We start from the raw sequence: 19,253 nt of genomic DNA, 5'->3' as shown, positions 1-19,253 counted from the left end.
AACTAATGGGACTAAAGACAGACAAGTCACCAGGACCTGAAGGCCTGCATCCAAGGGTTTTAAAGGAAGTGGCTGCAGTGCTAGTGGAGGCATTGGTCGAAACATTCCAGAACTCTCTGGATTCCAGCAGGGTCCCAGTGGATTGGAAAACCGCTAATGTGACCCCCCCACCCTGTTCAAGAAGGGAGGGAGACAAAAAGCAGGAAACTATAGGGCAGTCAGCCTAACATCTGTCATTGGGAAAATGCTAGAGTCCATTATTAAGGAAGAAATAACAGGACATTTAGAAAAGCTTAACACAATCAGAGTCAACATGATTTTGTGAAATGGAAATCATGTTTGACAAATTTGCTAGAGTTCTTTGAAGATATCACAGCAGAGTTGATAAAGGGGAACCAGTAGATGTAGTGTATTTTATTTCCAGAAGGCATTCGATAAGATGCCACATAAAAAGCTATTGCACAAGATAGGAGCTCACAATATTGAGGGAAATGTATTAGCATGGATTGAGGATTGGTTAACGCACATAAGACAAGAGAGTCAAGATTAATGGGACTTTTTCAGGTTGAAAAGACATAACTAGTGGAATGCCACAAGGATCAGTCCTAGGCCTCAATTATTTACTATCTATATTAATGACTTGGAGGAGGGGACAGAGTGTAATGTATCCAAATTTGCTGACGATACAAAAATAGGTGGGAGGACATGTTGTGTTGAGGACATAAGGAATCTACAAGGGGATATAGACAGGTTGAGTGAGTGGGCAAAAACTTGGCAGATGGAGTTTAATGTGAGTATGAGGTCATGCACTTTGGTAGGGAGAATCAAAAGGCAGCCTGTTATTTAAATAGAGAGAGACTCCAAAAAAGTGCAGCACCAAGGGATCTGGATGCTCTTGTGCATGAAACACAAAAAGTTAGCATGCAGGTGCAGCTAGTAATTGAGGTGGCAATTGGAATTTTAGCCTGTATTGCTAGGGGCTGAAGTTTAAAAATAGGGAAGTCTTGTTACAGTTGTACAGGGTGTTGGTGAGGCTGCACCTGGAGCACTGTGTACAGTTTTGGTCCCTGTATTTAAGAAAGGATATACTGGCATTGGTGGCAGTTCAAAAGAGATTCACTAGGCTGATTCCTGGGATGAAGGGGTTGATTTATCAAGAGCGGCTAAACAGGTTAGGCCTTTGTTCATTAGAGTTTAGAAGAATGAGGGGTGATCTTATTGAAACGTACAAGATTCTGAGGGGTCTTGACAGGGTAGATGTTGGGAAGATGTTTCCACCAGTGGGGGTGAATCTCGAACTAGGGGACATATTTACAGAATAAGGGGACACTCATTTAAAACTGAGATGTGAAGGAATTTCTTCTCTCAGAGGGTAGTGAATGTCTGGAATTCTCTACCCCAGAGAGTTGTGGAGGCTAGATCACTGCAAGTGTTTAAAGAGGAGGTAGATAGATCTTTGAAATATCGGGGAGTTGAGGGCTATGAGGAGCTGGCACGACAGAGGAGTTGAGGTCTGGGGCAGATCAGCCATGATCTTATTGAATAGCAGGTCAGGCTTGAGGGTCCGAATGGCCTACACCTGCTCCTATTTCTTATGTTCGTATTAACGCCAGCTTTTCTCCGCCATGTATCATCTTGTGATGCGTAACACAAAGGACAGAAACCATCCACTGCAACAACAAGCGACTTTTCAGCTCCAGGTGCAGTGTGTACACAATGGTTACACTCCTCTGAAAAGGTTCAGTCTCTCCTCCCCCTCAACTCATTCAAACCACAGAAACTATTGTAAAACAATGAAGATTCTTCATGTTAACCACAGATGTACTACAAAATTCTTTAATTAAAAAAGTGATGGCTGTCACTGCATGAAAACAGAATAATTCAATATCACAAAACTATATCAGATATGTCTGTTGCATCTTCGCAGCCAATGAAATATTTTGCGGTGACTGTTAGTCCAAAGTCCAATGTTGAGTCACTAGATCATTCTTCCTTGTCAATAACCCCGTGGCTGGCTCAAATTCCAATGGAGCTGATTTCGCTCTCTTCTTTGGTTCTTTTTCAAAAATCTGTTCAAAATACAAGTACAAATACAAACACTGAGAGGACTGAAGATGATGCAATCCATACCTTTGGTTTCCTTCTATCAAGACTGAGCTCTGCAATTTTCAATTCCTCCCTAAATCCGTCCACCGCCCTTTCCGATCACGACCTTTTCTAATACTTAAAGCCCTCTGAGCCAATCTTTTGATCCCCCACTATCTTTGCCCTCTTAGTCTCGCTGTCCATTTTGCTTCTTCCATGCAAAATACTTTCTTATACTAAATGAAAGCTGTACAATCCTCTTGAGATCTCTGCGCTCCTCCAGTTCTGGCCTCTTGTGCAGCCCGATTTTAATCATTGGTGGCCATACTTTTAGCTGCCAAGGCCCTGAACTCTGGAGATCCCTCTCTAAAACTCCCTCCGCTTAAGAAGTTTCATAAAAGCTACCTCACCTGTCCTAATATCTCACAAAGTCCCATCAGTGCCAAATTTTGTTCGATCACACTCCTGTGGAGCACCTTGGAAAATTTTTTACTGCGTTGAAGTGCTATATAAATGCAAGCTGTTGTTGGTCACGTATGGTGACTACTTCTCAGTCAGGGCCTGTAGCCAAGGACAGCAAGTATGCTGTGGTCCGTCTCTCTAAACTACATCTTCCGCAAGTACAGCTTGTGTCAGCAGTATGGGAAATCAGAGGCATCTCTGACGCTGGGGTTGAGAAGCTAAAGGCACCCACACAATTTGTTCAGTTTACAGATATCTGCAAACACCATTGCACTCTGCAACATCAAATATCATTAGCATCCAATGCAACACCGTGAAGCCCACAGAAGTGTTACTGCTTTCATGAGTGAATGCAGGTCATGTTCGACAATCAGATTAACTCCTCGTTTCTTAGTTTCTTGAAAACTAAGTGTAACATGGGAATATATCATCAAATGCTGTTAATCTCCATTTGTTAGGTGCAGATATAGCAGTACTGTCCATCTGCTTTGAACCTGCTGAATGAAGATAATTGAACCATAGATGTTTGCAGCACAGGGGGCTATCTGGCTCATCATGCCTGTGCCAGCTCACTGCTAACCTCAAACTAATCCCACACGCTCCCCATAGCCCTGTATCGATCCCAAAATAATCCCACTGCGCTGCTCTCTCGCCAAAGCCCTGTATCAATCCCAAACTAATCCCACAGCCCTGCTCTCTCCCCAAAGCCCTGTATCAATCCCAAACTAATCCCACAGCCCTGCTCTCTCCCCATAGCCCTGTATCAATCCCAAAATAATCCCTCTGCCCTGCTATCTCCCCAAAACCCTGTATCAATCCCAAAATAATCCCACTGTCCCACTCTCCCCAGAGCCCTGTATCGATCCCAAACTAATACCACTGTCCTGCTCTCCCTCCATAGCCCTACAATCTCAAACTAATCCCACTGTCCCGCACTCTCCCCATAGCCCTATATCAATCCCAAACTAATCCCACTGTCCCGCTCTCTCTCCATAGCCCTACAATCCCAAACTAATTCCACTGCCCGCTTTCTCCACAAAGCCCTATATCAATCCCAAACTAATCCCATCGACCTGCTCTCTCCCCGTAGCCCTGTATCAATCCCAAACTAATCCCACTGTCCTGCTCTCTCCCCGTAGCTCTGTATCAATCCCAAACTAATCCCATTGTCCCGCTCTCTCCACATAGCCCTGAATCAATTCCTGGCTAATCCCACTACCTTCCTGTCCCCTCGCCCTGTATCAGTCCCAGTATTCTGACTGCTATGTGTTCTTCCCCATAATCCTGTACCCTCCTGTGCTTCAAACATTGATCTAATTTTCCCTTACAAAAAGGTATGATCTCAGCCTCCACAACTCCCTGTGGTGAAAGTGTGTGTCCACAATGCATGTTGCATTGCATAGAATGCAAGTTATAATGAATGAGCCCATGTGTTTAGTCGAGTTTGTCCATATAATGTGAATAAACATTCCCAACATATTTCATTAATGGAAAAAAAGGGAGTGAAAAATCATTGTGTCGGAAGCAGTGCGGGACTTCCTTAGAGAGGTGATGAGGTAATATATACATCGCGATTCCTGTCTTTCTGGCTGACCTTTCTGGAGCAGTTTTTCAACACAGTTCGAGCCAAGTCAATGGTTCAACACAAGTGACTCGCCCAATGTATATGTGAGGCAGTGCAGCCATGTCATTATCAAATACGTAATTTCATTGTCATTCCAACGCGGTTCCTGTACCATTACTCTGAAGAAATGCTGCACTAAGCTCATAGAGTTTCCAACATTCAGGTCTCCTTCTCAGTCCCACATTAAAAAATGTTTTAATCCCAGGATGTGGGTGTCACTGTCAAGGCCAGCACTGTATTGCCCATCTTGAGTTACCCTGAGGAGCTGGTGGTGAGCTATCGTCTTGAACCGCTATATTCTGATGATGATCCCACAAGGGAATTTAACCCAACAGTGATAAATAATTGAAATATTAATGGCCAACTTGTCAATTCTATTGAGTCCACACGTCCGATGTTACCTGGGCACGGTGCGTGATTTGCCATGGGTTATTTATCTTCTTTAAATTCCCACCTTACCCCCTTGTTAATTGTTCACCATCACACGTCCCTCAGCTTCTCAACAACCAGTCCAAGGCTGAGATGTAAATGAAGCACCTTTCATTCTCAACAAAGAAGGGGCTTTATGCGGCTGAACAGGAACTGAAGTCTGCTCGCTCAACACAAGCAAGACTGCACCACAGGCTGCAATGTAAGCCTAGGCTGGAAGTTAAGTACAAAACTGCACCAATGGGTGATGGAGACAGGTTCAATCAGGGGTTTCAAAAAAGGAATTGGATAAGCACCTGAAGGGGTTAAAAAAAAAAATTGGCAGGGTTACAGGGAGAGAGCCTGAGAGTGGGACTAGCTAAATTGCTCTTGCAGAGACCCAGCATGAACTCAATGGGCCGAATGGCCTCCTTCTGTGCTGTAACCATTCTATGAGCTGGGCCCTCTATTCTCATTTCAAGCACCAATTGGATTTTCAACAGACAACAGATCCAAGGCATTCTTGATCAGCTCTGTAAACATCAAACCAAATAACGTCTCAGAAGCCCAGCTTTCACTAAGTGAGATTCTGGACTTACCATTTACTCTGTGGGGGTTGCTGGTGAGGTTACACTGATTACTCATCACTAGTTTCCCTTGGAACGTACTGCTTTTACAACTGAGTGGCTTGCTAGGCCACTTTAGAAGGCATTAAGAATGAACCTCTTGGCACAGGACTGGAGTGCAGACTGGATCGGTATGGGCACCCGGATCACTGACGATCATGAACAATCCAGTTGGGTTTTTTAAAAATCCACCAGATTCCATTGTCATTTTATCTGTGATTTAATTAATTCAATTTCACTACTTGTCATTGGTGGTATCTGAATTCTCAGCCTCCAGATTGCCACTTCCAGTATCAGAAACATTGCAAAACCATATCCTGGCATTCTATGATTCAGCAAAGTTGGTGACTTGCATTGAAATAATAAATCGTGGGATCACAGCATTCTTCTCCGGTTTCAATGGTGTTAATGAACAATTCCATTCGTTAGTTTGTGAAAACACAGATCAATAACCTGTAATACAGAAATCAAAACATAGCAGATAAACAAGGTTATTACTCACCTCTGCAACAGAAAGATCGAGGAGTGTGGAAAGGTCAGCCTCTTGGCTGGACAAAGTTTTATTTATGTTGGCTGCAGCACTGGCAACATCTGGATGGTAGTGATTCTGCAGAGTCTGAACGAGAGACAGAGAGCAAAACAAAACTGACACTGTGCCACCATGAACACATCCTGAGTCATATTAAAACAACAAGCAGAGTTTGTTGTGAGACCCCTCTTGGACCTAGACTAAAGCTAGAGAGCACAGTCAAGGCACAATACACACCCACAGAATAAAAAACCATGTACAGAAAGTAACGCTTGAGAACAGAGGGTGTATAAATTACATTGATTACTGAGATGAGGGGATTGTCCGATAGTAAGAGATGGAATAGAACTGGCCTAAACTCTGTAGGGCTAAGAAGAACGAGGTGTGATCTCACTGTAACGTGGGCCAGAATACCGCGCTCGTCAGGTGGACATGCACCCGACCCAAACGAGTGTAAAACAGCGAGCGATATTTCAGTTGGCAGGTGTCTGCGGGAGTCAGCAGCACACCCGCTGACAATTAACATGTCTATTGAGGCCATTAAAGATCTAATTGAATAAAATTTTTCCCTGCCTGTCCAGCCTTATGGCCTTTGGATTTTTTTAGGAAACCTCATCCACGGGCGGGATGAGGTTTCCAACAGCAAGTAAAAATTAAGTTAAAATTTTAACATTTCATTCACAACACGTCCCTGCTCATGAGACAAAGTCACACACGAGGGACATGTTTTTTTTAAACATTTCAAGATTCTTTATTTTTAATTTTCAAAAATCTTCTCATCTCCCTGAGGCAGCTCTGTGCCTCAGGGAGCTTTTTCTGCGCGCAGCCCCTCCACCCCCACCCCCAACACAGGCAGCGCATTTTTCACATTGGATAGGCCATAACTGGCCCACCCTGTGTGAAATCGTCATCGGGCTCCAATCGCAGGCAGCAGTCCGCTTCCTGCCTGCTTCTGCTTGCCCCCTGCCCCCCCCCCAAACCCCCCCGCCTCGACGAGGGCAAAACTCTGGCCGTAAGATTCTTGGAGGGCTGGATAGGGTAGATACCAAGAGACTGTTCTCCCCCGGCTGGAGTGACTAGAGTGAGGGGGCCATAGTCTCAGGATGAGGGGTCAGTGATTTTGGACTGCGATGAGGAGAAATTTCTTCACTCAAGAAGGTTGTGAATCTTTGGAATTCTCTACCCCAGAGGGTTGTGGATGCTCAGTCATTGAGTATATTCGAGGTGAAGTTTGAGAGAGTTTTGGACACTAAGGGAATTAAGGAAAATGGGGATATTGTGGGAAAGTAGTATTGAGCTAGAAGATCAGCCATGATCTTACTGAATAGCAGAACAGGCTCGAGGTGTCGAGTGGTCTACTCCTGCTCCTAATTATTATGTCCAAGTCAGTGATGTATTTTCCATAATGCATCTAGAAGGACAAGGGCAGCAGATTCATGGGAACACCATGGACAGTGGAATTAATTTGGGATTGATACAGGGCAAGTTCCTCCACGCCACACAGAATCCTGACTTGGAAATATATCAGCCGTTCCTTCACTGTCGCTGGGTCAAAATCCTAGAACTCCCTCCCTAACAGCACTGTGGGTGTACCTACACCACAGGGACTGCAAAGGTTCAAGAAGGCAGCTCACCACCACCTTCTCAAGGGCAATTAGGGATGGGCAATAAATGTTGGCCTAGCCAGCGACGCCCACATCCCCATGAGCAAATCATTTTTGAAATTGGTACCTGGGATTAGAATATCAAGATATGTTTTTAAATGAGACATTCCAAACAGGAGAGAAACTTTACCCAGTAAACTGACCAACCTGGATTTCCCACAGAGAACTCTCCATCGCTCTGCATTTTACGGGATCTTCCTCGTCCATTATGTATGGATCAGCGGAAATATCTGGAAAACACCCAAAGTTACTACAAAATGACTTTCCACTAGAGCTTGGGGGGAGATGATGGCATAGTGGTAATATCACTGGACTAGTCATCCAGAGGCCAAAGCCCTGGGGACACAGGTTCAAATCCCACCATTGCAGCTGGTGGAATGTAAATCCAATTAATAAATCTGGAATACAAAGCTAGTGTCAGTAATGGTGACCGTGACAACTATCGTCAATTATTGTAAAAACCTATCTGGTTCATTAATATCCTTTAGGGAAGGACATCTGCTGTCCTTACCTGGTCTGGTCTACATGTGACTCCAGACCCACAGTAATGTGCTGGACTCTTAACCGCCCTCTGAAATGGCCTAGCAGGCCACTCAGTTCAAGGGTAATTAGGGATGGGCAACAAATGCTGGCCTTGCAGCAACACCCACATCCCACAAAAAGAATAAAGAGAAAAAAGCATCACCTCGAATCGGTTACTCAACCAGGGCAGAGTAAAATCAAAATCAAGCTGATCAGCGTCAGATTAAGCAATAATGTAAAACAAAACTGTAATTTGCGCAAACCAAGTTGGAAAGATAGAGTCATACAGTGCCGAAGGAGGCCATTCAGTCCATTGTGTGTCGGTTCTTTGAAAGAGCTAATCCTGTTCGTCCCATTTCCTTCCAGTTTTACCCCCAACCCTGCAAATGTTTCCTTTTCAAGTATTTATCCAATTCTCTTTCGAAACGCACTACTGAATCTGTTTGGTACTGGCCACCAATAAAGAATCTCCGTGATTATCAGTAAGAGGTTTCTCAGGTTCTATTGAATTTAAATTAGCACAGGAAAAACATGCAGCAAAAACGTAGGTACAATCGCAAGAGTGGCAAAACACAGCCAACCCAGATTTCGATTCAGATCATTCACAGCAGCCACGACAATGGCAAAAGGAGCAGTACCTTGGGTCTCGTTGGGCCTGTGAATTAGAGGCTTGCATGATGGATGTCGACGGATGAGGTTACAGATAAACGGAATGAGCATCAGCAGGGCCTGTGGTGGCGAGGTTAGGGCCAGTCGAGCTAAACGCTTGCTAAACGCTGCTACGAGATAGGCTGGTAAATGGCTGCATGAGAGGAAAAGAAAAATCAAACCTTTACTGGTCTGTCCACAACCCAGGGTGGTCAGAATAATAGAGCAAGTAAATGATGCTAAATCTTCATGAGTTGCTGTCTTATGGACCTCTACTACCCAATTCGGGGCACCAGGGGGGGATGTCAAGGCCGTGGGGTCACAGAAGGTTTACAGCACGGAAAGAGTCCATTCAGCCCATGCTGTCCGTACCGGCCAAGAAAATGCCGTCCAGCCCAATCCCGCTTCTGGTCTCTGAGTCTGTAGCCCAATAGGTTGCAAGAGCATATCCAAGTGTTTTAGCAACGCAATGAGGATTTCTGCCTCTGCCACACTTTCAGACAGAGAGTTCCAAACCTACACCACCCTCTGGGTGAAAAATTACTCAACCCCCCCGCCCCCCTCCCCACCCCGGTTACCGACGACCTCTCTGATAAGGAAAATAAATCCTTCCTGTCCGCTCTTTTTAGGCCTCTCGTGGTTCTACGTGCATCAAAGAAATTTCCCCTCAGCCAGCTCTGTTCCAATCTCTCCCCACAGTTAAAATACTCCAATCCTGGCAGCATCCTCGTAAATCTCCTCTGTAGCCTCTCTAGTGTGGTCACATCCCATCTGTAATGCGGTGATCAGATCTGTATGTTCTTTGGCTGTGGTTTTATACAGCTCTAGTATAATCTCTCTGCTCACTCTAAGAATCGGTTCATTAAAAAAGGAAGTATCCCATATGTTCTCTTAATCAGCTTATCTACCTGTCCTGCTACAATCAGGGATCTGTCAGCATGAGCTCCAAGATCTCCTTGTTCCTCTACACTTCTCACTATCCTGCCATTTATTGTGCATTCCTCCCCAAACGCATTACCTCTCACTTCTCTGGACTGAATTTCATCTGCCACTTTTCCAACCACCTGACCAGTCCATTGCTACCTTTCTGCAGTCCACAGCTTTCTTCCTAATCATCAACCACACGTCCAATTTTTATATCAATTCTACAGCAAAAAACAGGCCATTGAGCCCAACTGGACTATGCTGACATTTTATATTCCACGAGCCTCCTACCAACCTTTTTTGCTTAACCCTATCAGCTTATCCTTTATTCCTTGCTCTCTCATGTACTTAGAGTTTCCCCTTATATGCTATTAATGTTGCAAAAGTTAACTTGTCTTAGTAATTAGAGCATAGGATGAAGCCTAATTAATGTCTAAGTCACCAGAACCTATTTCAGTTTGCACCCACTAGGCACATAACTTCCAACAGCAGAACCAGGAGCTATAAGAATAAAAGACCACAATCCGGGTCATGAAATCAGCAACAGCAGGTAAAAAAGGCAACACCTACACACTCAAAAGGCATGATTTATATTGTACAAGTTGATGGGATGTCCTACAATTCAACTTCTAAACCTCATCCTCAAGCGTCGCTTCAACCCTCACCCCTCCCAACTTCTTCAATATCTGACAGCCCTACAGCCCTGACCATTTGACCCACTGCACATTCCACTCTTTCTTCCACAGCTTTCAGTAACCCTGCCCCCACACTATGGAATTCCTTCCCTTAACCCCTCCATCTCATCTCAATATTCACCCTGAATCCTCATCAATGCTTAATCTTTACCACCACCTTTTGGCCACCATTACTAGACTCTTTCCTATTCCTATCTTGGTCTGATCCCCAAGCGAAGGGTGCTATATAAATGTAGGTTGCCATGGAAATCAAAGAGTGCAATGTAACATTTAATAAAGCCATCACCAATGTATTGTTAACTTTATCACAGGCTAGTTCCAAAGTCGTAGAACCATGAGCGCTGCCAAGAATAAAACAGCACGAGCAATCTGTGTGGTACCACACAGGAATGCTTGGCAACATTTACAAACAAAAATGAAAGGAAGCTGTGTTCATAGATGCAAGAACGACAGCAAATAAATGAGAAGCCAAAATAGAAAGGTACAATGTCAACTGCAAAAACTGCAAGACAAACGTACAACATAAGACCCAGCGAGAAAAGTAGCTTCAACATCGCCAGGAGGAAAAGGAAGCCTGAAAGAATGCAAAGTTGTATCTAAATTAGGAATACTTCATAAGAGACCATTGTCAAGAAAACAAGAAATTGTAATATTTTTCTGCTGCTAATAACCCTGGCATATTTTATGTACTGGAAGCCAGGCTGTAATTGGATTAAGAGCTAGAGTGACGGCAAGGATCTAAAGTCAAACAGGAAGAAGTAGTTTTGATATTTCAATGAACCAAGAGGAACTTCAATCAGAGTTTTACATAAAGCAACAACAGGAATAGTTTGAATTGAGTTGTTTTAGTTCAAAGTAGGATATATGCAGGTTGTTAAAAGGTGCAAGGAGGTGAGGTAAAGATAGGGTAAGATTGTTTTTACAAATCTAAGAACGATTTAATTTTTAATCAATTCTGGCAAGAAAGCATTTCTGAAGAGGCTGGTTGAAATAATAGACAGATCAAAGGGAAGGAACGCATTTAAGGAAATACTGAAGCCTATGTGAAGGGGTAGCTGGTCAGAACTCCCAGAAGACAGTGTGAATAAGGCCAGGCCTAAAGACCCATTTGCTGTCAGCTTCAGAGGACACTCCAAGGGAAAATGTCAGGTCTTCCAGAAGACAGCAAGATAGCTGGATTGCTGTCGTTCTTGCCTCTATGGGCACAGCTTCCTTTTATTTTTGTTTGTAAATGTTGTCAAGCATTCCCGTGTCATCTTCAGAGGACACCCCGAGGAAAAAGGCACTGTGGGGTAAAAATTACTGCAATTTTATAGATTTTAAAATCTATAAGGGTAGTTGCTGAACAGAAAAGGGAAAGATTAGCTCTGAGGGTAGTTAAAATTTGTGGAACTGTTTTAAAGTACTGTGTACTGTGTAAAGCCATTCCTGTATAGCGTAACCATTTTTTCCCCCCCTTTATCCTTTTAATAAATGTTTACTTTACCATAAAACCATCACAAGTAGTTGGGTCATTGTTTCCTGATTTCAGAGCCGCTATACTATACAAATCTCAGAAACCTTTTTGGCAGCTGTTTCAAGTTTCCCTCTGGGATTTGAGCAGCTCAGCATTTACCATCCACCATGCCATAACACCATATACACCCCCAAAAATTTCACCAAATTTCAGCATTTACCATCCGCCATGCCATAACACCATATACACCCCCACAAATTTCAATTTGTCAGATACACAGGGGTAATGGATGGCTGCAACTCAGCTGTGGAGAGCAAATCCAATCTAGAGGTTTACTGTATCATCTGAAAATTTCTTAACCATGCCCTTTACATCCAAGTCCAAATCATTGATATATATTGCTGGGTCTCTTGCTTTTTGTGATACATATCAATGATTTGGACTTGAATAGGTTGGAAGCCAAAGCAAGCCATTACATCAGCCAAGATCGATTTGGTTTTGGGAAGGGCTGTGGAACTAGAGAGGCTTTAGCAGTGATGGGTGTTAAGTGAAAGAGGCATAGAATACCTGCTTTGTGGATTAGGGAAAAACATTCGACTTGGCTAAAGCTCTTGATAGTGCTAGAGGTTCTCAGAGTTGATAGATTATAAAAGGAGTAACTGTTTCTGTTGGTAGAAGGGTTGGTAATTAAGAGGATACAGATTTAAGGTGAAAGGCAAAAGATCTCGAGGCGACATGAAGAAAGGTTTTGCTTTACGCTGCAAGTTGTGATTTGGAATGCACAGCCTGAAAAGATGGTGGAAGGAGTTACAGATTCAAAAGGGGATTGGATAAATGCTTGAAGGAAAACAAAATTCGGGGGGCTATGGGGATCGAGGAAGGGGAGTGGAACTAACCTGATAGCTATTTCAAGGAGCCGATACAGGCATGATGGGCCAAATGACCTCATTCTGTGCTGTATGATTCCATGACTCTACTTCACAAGCAGAAATGCACAGGTACCCAGCTGCAGACAGACAGACAAGCCATGGAGGGCTTATTGAAAAGAAGGGACTTGATAAAGTGGGGAAAATAGGGAAGGGGATTTAGGCAGAGAATGTCAGAGATTTGGGGTGAAGGATCTGCCAGTAACAGTGGGGTCAACGGGGATGTATGAAAAATGAACATACATTGAAAGTGAGGAGAAAAATAACGAGCTTGTGGAATGCAACCAGCTGCAGTGAAGATGCATGAACTGATTTTATCTTCTTGTACTGTCAGAGCAGGATAGATAGAAAGCTAACCAAATATACAGGGTTTGGTAATGTAGCTTTGAACCTGTACTTTCAAGTGTAAACAGGAGACTGGATCACATGGTTGCAAATACTGACCTGGAGGATAAGAACAAATCCAGCAGGTGGAAGAATCGTGCCCGGTATTTCACATGCAGCACGGACGGGTCCAGCAAACTGTACAGTTTCTTGTAAAAGTCTGGGTATTCTCTATCCACACAGAAAAAAGAAACAAGTTAAATAGTCCCTTAAGCAACCTATGTTTCACAGTTAAGAATTTTCTGAAGCAATTAGCTGCAGCTCTGAGCAGCAGAGAAGCACACACGTTGAAGAGCTTCACTAGAATGGTGGACAAGTTCTCCTCAAAGCAGAGACAGTTAAAGGGAGAATTAAGAGAGTGTTCTAAATCATTAACTTTTTTTTTAAATATTGTAAATAAGGAGAAACTGCTTCCACTGGTACATAGCCCAGACTACACACCGACTGTCTGCATACACACACGGAATGCACGCACAAATACACAAGAATTACACACACACACACCCAGAGGGAATGCACAGATACATGAGAAATGCAGACACACAGTACACAGACACGAGAAATACAGACACACAGTACATGTACACACACCCCCACCCAGATACACAAGAAATACAGGCAGTACAGGCACACACACATAAACACATGTGAAATAGACATACACACACACACAGTTTACACACACACCTCCGCCCACAGGGAATGCACACACAGATACATGCTATATACACACACGCATTGCACCCAGACTGTGCACAGATGCAGACGACACAAGGACAACACACACAAGGAATCCAGATGGTCAGTATAATTTCAAATACATACACCTGGATTGCACACACTACAGAGATGATACATTTGTGAGTTGTGCAATTTGTGAAAGTTCACAGTCACACCAGGTCAAATCAATAACTGCTGGTCTTTATTTATAAAAAGGCAAAACCTTCCCAAATTTGATTTCAGATTTAGAGGATTAGCTGTGCTCTAATAATGGAGCTAGGGCTGTGGTTTATTAACTGCTTATATTCAACAAGACAGAGAAACTTACAGGTTATGATGATGGATAAGATAGAAGAGTCCATTTAAGGCAAGTAGGCTAATGGCTCCTCCTACAAAAATCAAGGATACAATGTCAGTTAAACCTTTCACAGAGGGCAAAGTCCACAAACAGGACAAGCAAGAATCAGTACTGGTAAGTACACTAGTCACCTGCTCTCATCCTGTGGGATATGGAAGCATTCTAAGGCACTTTCGAACTGGATAGGATTTTGGGAAGAGGGTTGGGCCAGTGACTAAAAGACACTGTTGAGGACACCTTACAAACTGGGAGGAGGATGGAGAAGAGGCAAAAACTGATGTGGCGAGATGGGAGGATTAGGGACGGAGCTACAGAGTGTCTCAAACTGGCAGCTAAAGGACCTGCCAATGACGGTGGTGTCACAAAGTCCCAAAGCGCTTTACAGCCAATGACATGCTTTTGAAGTGTAAACACTGTTACAAGAGAGGAAATACAGCAGTGAGCATAGAGGGGACTGGTGAAGGGGACTTGGTGCGATTCAGGATATAAGGGAACTAAGTGTTACATTTCGAAACCACTCCACTTATAACCGGATACTGGGCAGTGTAGGTCAATCCTCATTGCGAGGATGTGAACTCTGCTTAAGGGAAAAAGCAGTTTGCTTGATCAGCACCCATCTGCCATCTTAAATAGCCACTCCCCTCACCACCGACGCACAGTGGGGGGAATGTGCATGTACCATCTACAAGATGCGCTGCAGGAATTCACCAAGGCTCCTTAGAAAGCACCTTCCAAACCCATGACCACTACCATCTAGAAGGACAAGGACAGCAGATAGATGGGAACACCACCATCTGGAAGTTCCCCTCCAAGCCACTCACCATCCTGACTTGGAAACATATTGCCGTTCCTTCACTGTCGCTGGGTCAAAATCCTGGAACACCCTCCTTAACAGCACTGTGGGTGTACCTACACCCCATGGACTGCAGCGGTTCAAGAAGGTAGCTCACCACCACCTTCTCAAGGGCAATTAGGGGTGGGCAATAAATGTTGGTCTAAACAGCGACACCCACATCCCATGAAAGAATGAAAAACAGAGATGCACAAACAAGCAAATAACCAGACTGTTGTTTTTTTTTAAAAAAAAGACAGTACATTCTACATTCTTGTTCACATACCTATCTCGTAAGCTGCCGTAAGGAAATCAATCATCAGGGTTGGCTTGCTCATGTTTGGCAAAATGGACTCATGCAAAATCACCAGCACCTTCTTATAAAGGTTAGTCGATAACTGTTTAAAAAACAAAGTTCTGTTTCAGACCTTCACTAATATTTCAGCCTCATTAGTGGATTTTCCATTTTTACTCTCGTAACCAAGGCTTGTTCATCCTGCAATGACAACTTCCATGTGATTCAGGCTCGAGTGGTTTTTTAACAACGAGCTTTTTTTATATATACATATATTAACTGGTAACAGTATTGTTCTGAAACAACTGTTCTACTGTATTACATTACTTGATAATTAATATAACCTGTTATTCCCAAGGATTTCAAGATGATCAGACGTGACCTTTGTGAATTACCATTAAGATAAAGGGAGTTTCTGACAGTCTCATAAACTCAAGGTATCCCAGCCCACTCGCTCTATAATAGACCCTAATAAGCTGATCTGATGATGTATTTTTTTTATCCTTTCACAGGATGTGGGTGTTGTTGGCTGGGCCAGCATTTATTGCCCATCCCTAATCGCTCTTGAGAAGGAGCTGGTGAGCCGCCTTCATGAACCGTTACAGTCCCTGTGGTCCTGTCCCTGACTAAGTTGTTAACTATCTGTCAACTGTAAGCAGAAACAGAAAATGCTAAGTATCCATGAAGAGAGAAACAGAGCTAACAGTTCAATAGAATTGGGAGATTTAACAGGATTTAAGCTAGTACAGAGGCAGGGAAAGGTGGGGAGTGACAGGGAGAAGAACAAGAGCAAAGGCCTTTGATAGGGCAGAACCCTTTCGCTGAAACTGCACTTGCTTAAAACCTCTAACATCTCTAACCACGCCACACTCATTGTCCTTCTCTCATTGCCCTGAGGCAGTGAAGCTGGTCCTTTCTCGCGTACCCATTGTTGGTTTGTATTGGGCATATCCCAGGGCACTGAGAGTTAATCGCATGATGTGAGGCTCGAGTCACACATGGGCAAGGCTAGGAATAGTGGCACAGGGCAGTGGTGAAGCAGTTGGGTTTTTAAGGCAATTTGTTAAGCTTTCCATGATCATTCCTCAGAATGCCAGCCCAAAAGCAAACCGATTTCAATTTCACAATACTTAACTCTTAGATCTCGTGAGCTTGGGGGCTGGATTTTACCAATGGTATTCTCTTGGTTAATATAAAATGCATTACCGCCTGTGGTACAATAACAGGTAGAGCAGTGTCACACAAGTGCACTATGATCCACACTGTAATAACTGCTGGGCTTCAGTAGTCAGTGATCATGAGGGATACAGCTAACTGAACGGTGAGCACACTACATACACGTCAAGCCCCAAAAGCCAAATAAGTGGCTGTAAAGCTTTCCATTTAATTCATTCACTTGTAAAAATAAATCTATTTTACTTTGTGGTCGAGCTGATACCGCTGAAGGTTTAGCAATGACATATCCTTTAACTATCATTATTGATAAAAAGAAACACAGAAGTTGATTCTCACGGGTCATCGAGTCATTTTGTTTCTTGCAGCGCACTACAATTAAGTTCCACGATGACTGAATGCCATCTGACACACCTTGCCAGCAGCATCACGAGGAGAAATCCTAAACGAGTGGCCCCGCGAGAAAACTGGGAAGCTGATTTTGGCTACAAGCCTGACTGATGGAAATCGAGGCAAATCTTGTGTGTGTGTGTGTGTGTTTGTGTGTGGGGGGGGGGGGGGGGGGGGGGGGGGGGGGGGGGGGTCAACAGGACAGCTCTGGGCTTGTGTGGTGCTTTTCCTTCGCCTGTCTCCCGATAATACACGTCTCTGGGAAGGGCAAGGGGCGGATTTACTGTGACGCAGAAGATATCACGACTGTATGGGGCAAGCTGGCTGGCTGTGGGGTTTGTTTCTGTTGTAGGTCATAATTGGGCATCTGTTTTCAGGTACAGCTCCTCTGAATATTTCCAAATTCTGTAAGTTATGAGCGACACCGTTGGTGGTAATGAAATGATCCTGCAGTACCTCCAGGAGGACAGTCTCTCAGCAAATGGATTTATAATCTGAAATTCCTGAGGTAACACAAATGGAGACATTTTATCGCTCCTGTTGGCTCCGATATAAAGGAATGGGAGGTTATCAATCATCCATTTACTGACCCATTATAGCAGAGCCAGCAAGTACCTTGATAGCAGCCTGGTTAGAGGGAGCTGGGGGATAGGTAGTCTGTGAGACAAAGATGAAATAGGAAACTTTATATTAGAATCTTGCAGCCCATGGTACCTGTATCAGCTCTTTGAAAGAGCTATTCAATTAGCTCCATCCACATTAGGAGGAGATGGTGGCATAGTGATATGTCACTGGAATATTAATCCAGAGGCCCAGGCTCATGCTTTGGGGGCCATGGGTTCAAATCCCACCATGGCAGCCGGTGGAATCTGAATTCAGTTAATAAATCTGGAAGTGAAAGCTAATCTCAGTAATGGTGACCGTAAAACTATCAATTGTTGTAAAAACCCATTTGGCTCACTAATGCCCTTTAGGGAAGGAAATCTGCCATCCTTACCCGCTCCGGCCTACATGTGACTCCAGACCCACCGCAATGTAGACTGCCATCTGAAAGGGCCGAGCAAGCCACTCAGTTCAATCAGGGATGGGCAACAAATGCTGGCCTTGGCAGCGACACCCACATCCCACCGAGGGACAAAGAACAAAAACTCTTTGTCGACAGCCCTGAATACTTCTCCCCTTCAAGTATTTATTAAAAGGTGCAAGTTTTTTTTAACAGAAACTGTAAAAGAGAATAAAGCCATCAGTGTTAAACTGCTGTTTTCATAGCAAGTACACTACATCACCACAGAGTTCTGTGATATTGCAGAAATACACATCCTGTTTACTGCTTAAAATGACTTCAAGTTTCACAATAACAGCTCAGCCACTTGCAGGGTTGAGAATCGATCAATGTTCTACAAACAAGCTTGAAAGGAACAAATCAGGGCAGGAATCTATGGATAAAGCTTGCCACAGTCTTGCACCTGAGGTGAATTCATTAGAAAGAAAAGGAGAGGTCCGAGAATCCTTCAAATTATGATACTCGCCACCAGCCACCCCCACATTAAGTCTTAAGGCAGAGGTAATTTCTCAGGGTGTTCTCTGAAGTGAGTTAAACTTGTATTGAACCTTGGTTACACTACACTACACTACTGAGCACTGCGCTCAGCTCTGGTCTCCATGTTAACAGAGGCACACGGGAAGGTACAAAAACGGTTCACAAGTATGATCCCAGAACTGAGAGGTCATACGTATCAGGAAAGGTTGATCAGACTGGGCTCTCTTCTCTAGAAAAGAGAAGACTGAGGGGGCTTCATGGGTTAGATCTGGGAAAAACCAGAATTAGGGGGTCATATACACAGGGTAGTCACTAATAAATCCAAAGAGGAACTCAGAAGAAACTTCTTTACCCAGAGAATGGTGAGAATGTGAACATCATTATGAAAAGGAATAGTTGAGGTACAGATACACTTCAGAGGAAGTTAGATAAACACAAGAGGGAGAAAGGAATAAAGGGATATGCTGATGGTGTGGACAGAGGCTTGTGTGGGGCATTAACAACAGCAAAGGCCAGTTGAGCCGAATGATCTGTTACATGCTGGAAATACTTTGCAATATCATTACAACATAAGAGGAATAGTTCCGTTTTCCTCTTAATATTTAAGAGGAAGGTTAACTGGAGGAATATGATTGAATGAAATAGCGGTGCATATGTGAAATATAACCTCAGTCCAAACCAGAACACAGAACCAGCAAACGAGTTAAAGGCAACACACATGGGAGGCATTATTTTGGAAGGGGCTTACTTTGTGTTTAAGGAATGCCAGCCATAGTCGCTCAAATATTCTTCTGTGCTCCTGTTTGTGAGAATGTAGAAATTAGTATAAGACACAATGAAATCGGTGCATGCATAATAGGCAATTAGCTGCTCAGATCAGACCACCAATACATAACTAGCTCCTTCCACTACAGAGTCACATTTAGTTGTAGAACAGGAGTGAACAGAAAAGGCGTTCTGTTTTTCCATATTAGTTTCCCATCTTTCTCATT

General features: G+C 43.6%; 1 protein-coding gene across 1 annotated transcript in view; it reads right to left on the bottom strand.

The window, feature by feature from the left end:
* Positions 1-1,822: 1,822 nt before the first annotated feature.
* Positions 1,823-19,253, bottom strand: part of noc4l (nucleolar complex associated 4 homolog) — a 42,501-nt gene continuing 25,070 nt past the window's right edge. Inside the window, exons 8-15 of the mRNA XM_041201919.1 lie at positions 19,010-19,060; positions 15,150-15,261; positions 14,002-14,062; positions 13,014-13,124; positions 8,559-8,722; positions 7,546-7,628; positions 5,708-5,821; positions 1,823-2,069 (exon numbers count right to left, since the gene is read on the bottom strand). Of these exons, the coding sequence (XP_041057853.1) occupies positions 1,953-2,069; positions 5,708-5,821; positions 7,546-7,628; positions 8,559-8,722; positions 13,014-13,124; positions 14,002-14,062; positions 15,150-15,261; positions 19,010-19,060 (813 nt within the window). The 3' untranslated portion in view covers positions 1,823-1,952. The remainder of the gene's footprint in view (positions 2,070-5,707; positions 5,822-7,545; positions 7,629-8,558; positions 8,723-13,013; positions 13,125-14,001; positions 14,063-15,149; positions 15,262-19,009; positions 19,061-19,253) is intronic.

Source organism: Carcharodon carcharias, chromosome 13 (genome assembly GCF_017639515.1).
Source record: "Carcharodon carcharias isolate sCarCar2 chromosome 13, sCarCar2.pri, whole genome shotgun sequence".
Lineage (NCBI taxonomy): Eukaryota > Metazoa > Chordata > Chondrichthyes > Lamniformes > Lamnidae > Carcharodon > Carcharodon carcharias.
Note: the sequence above shows the minus strand (reverse complement) of the source record. Positions and strands in the feature narration are given on the sequence as shown.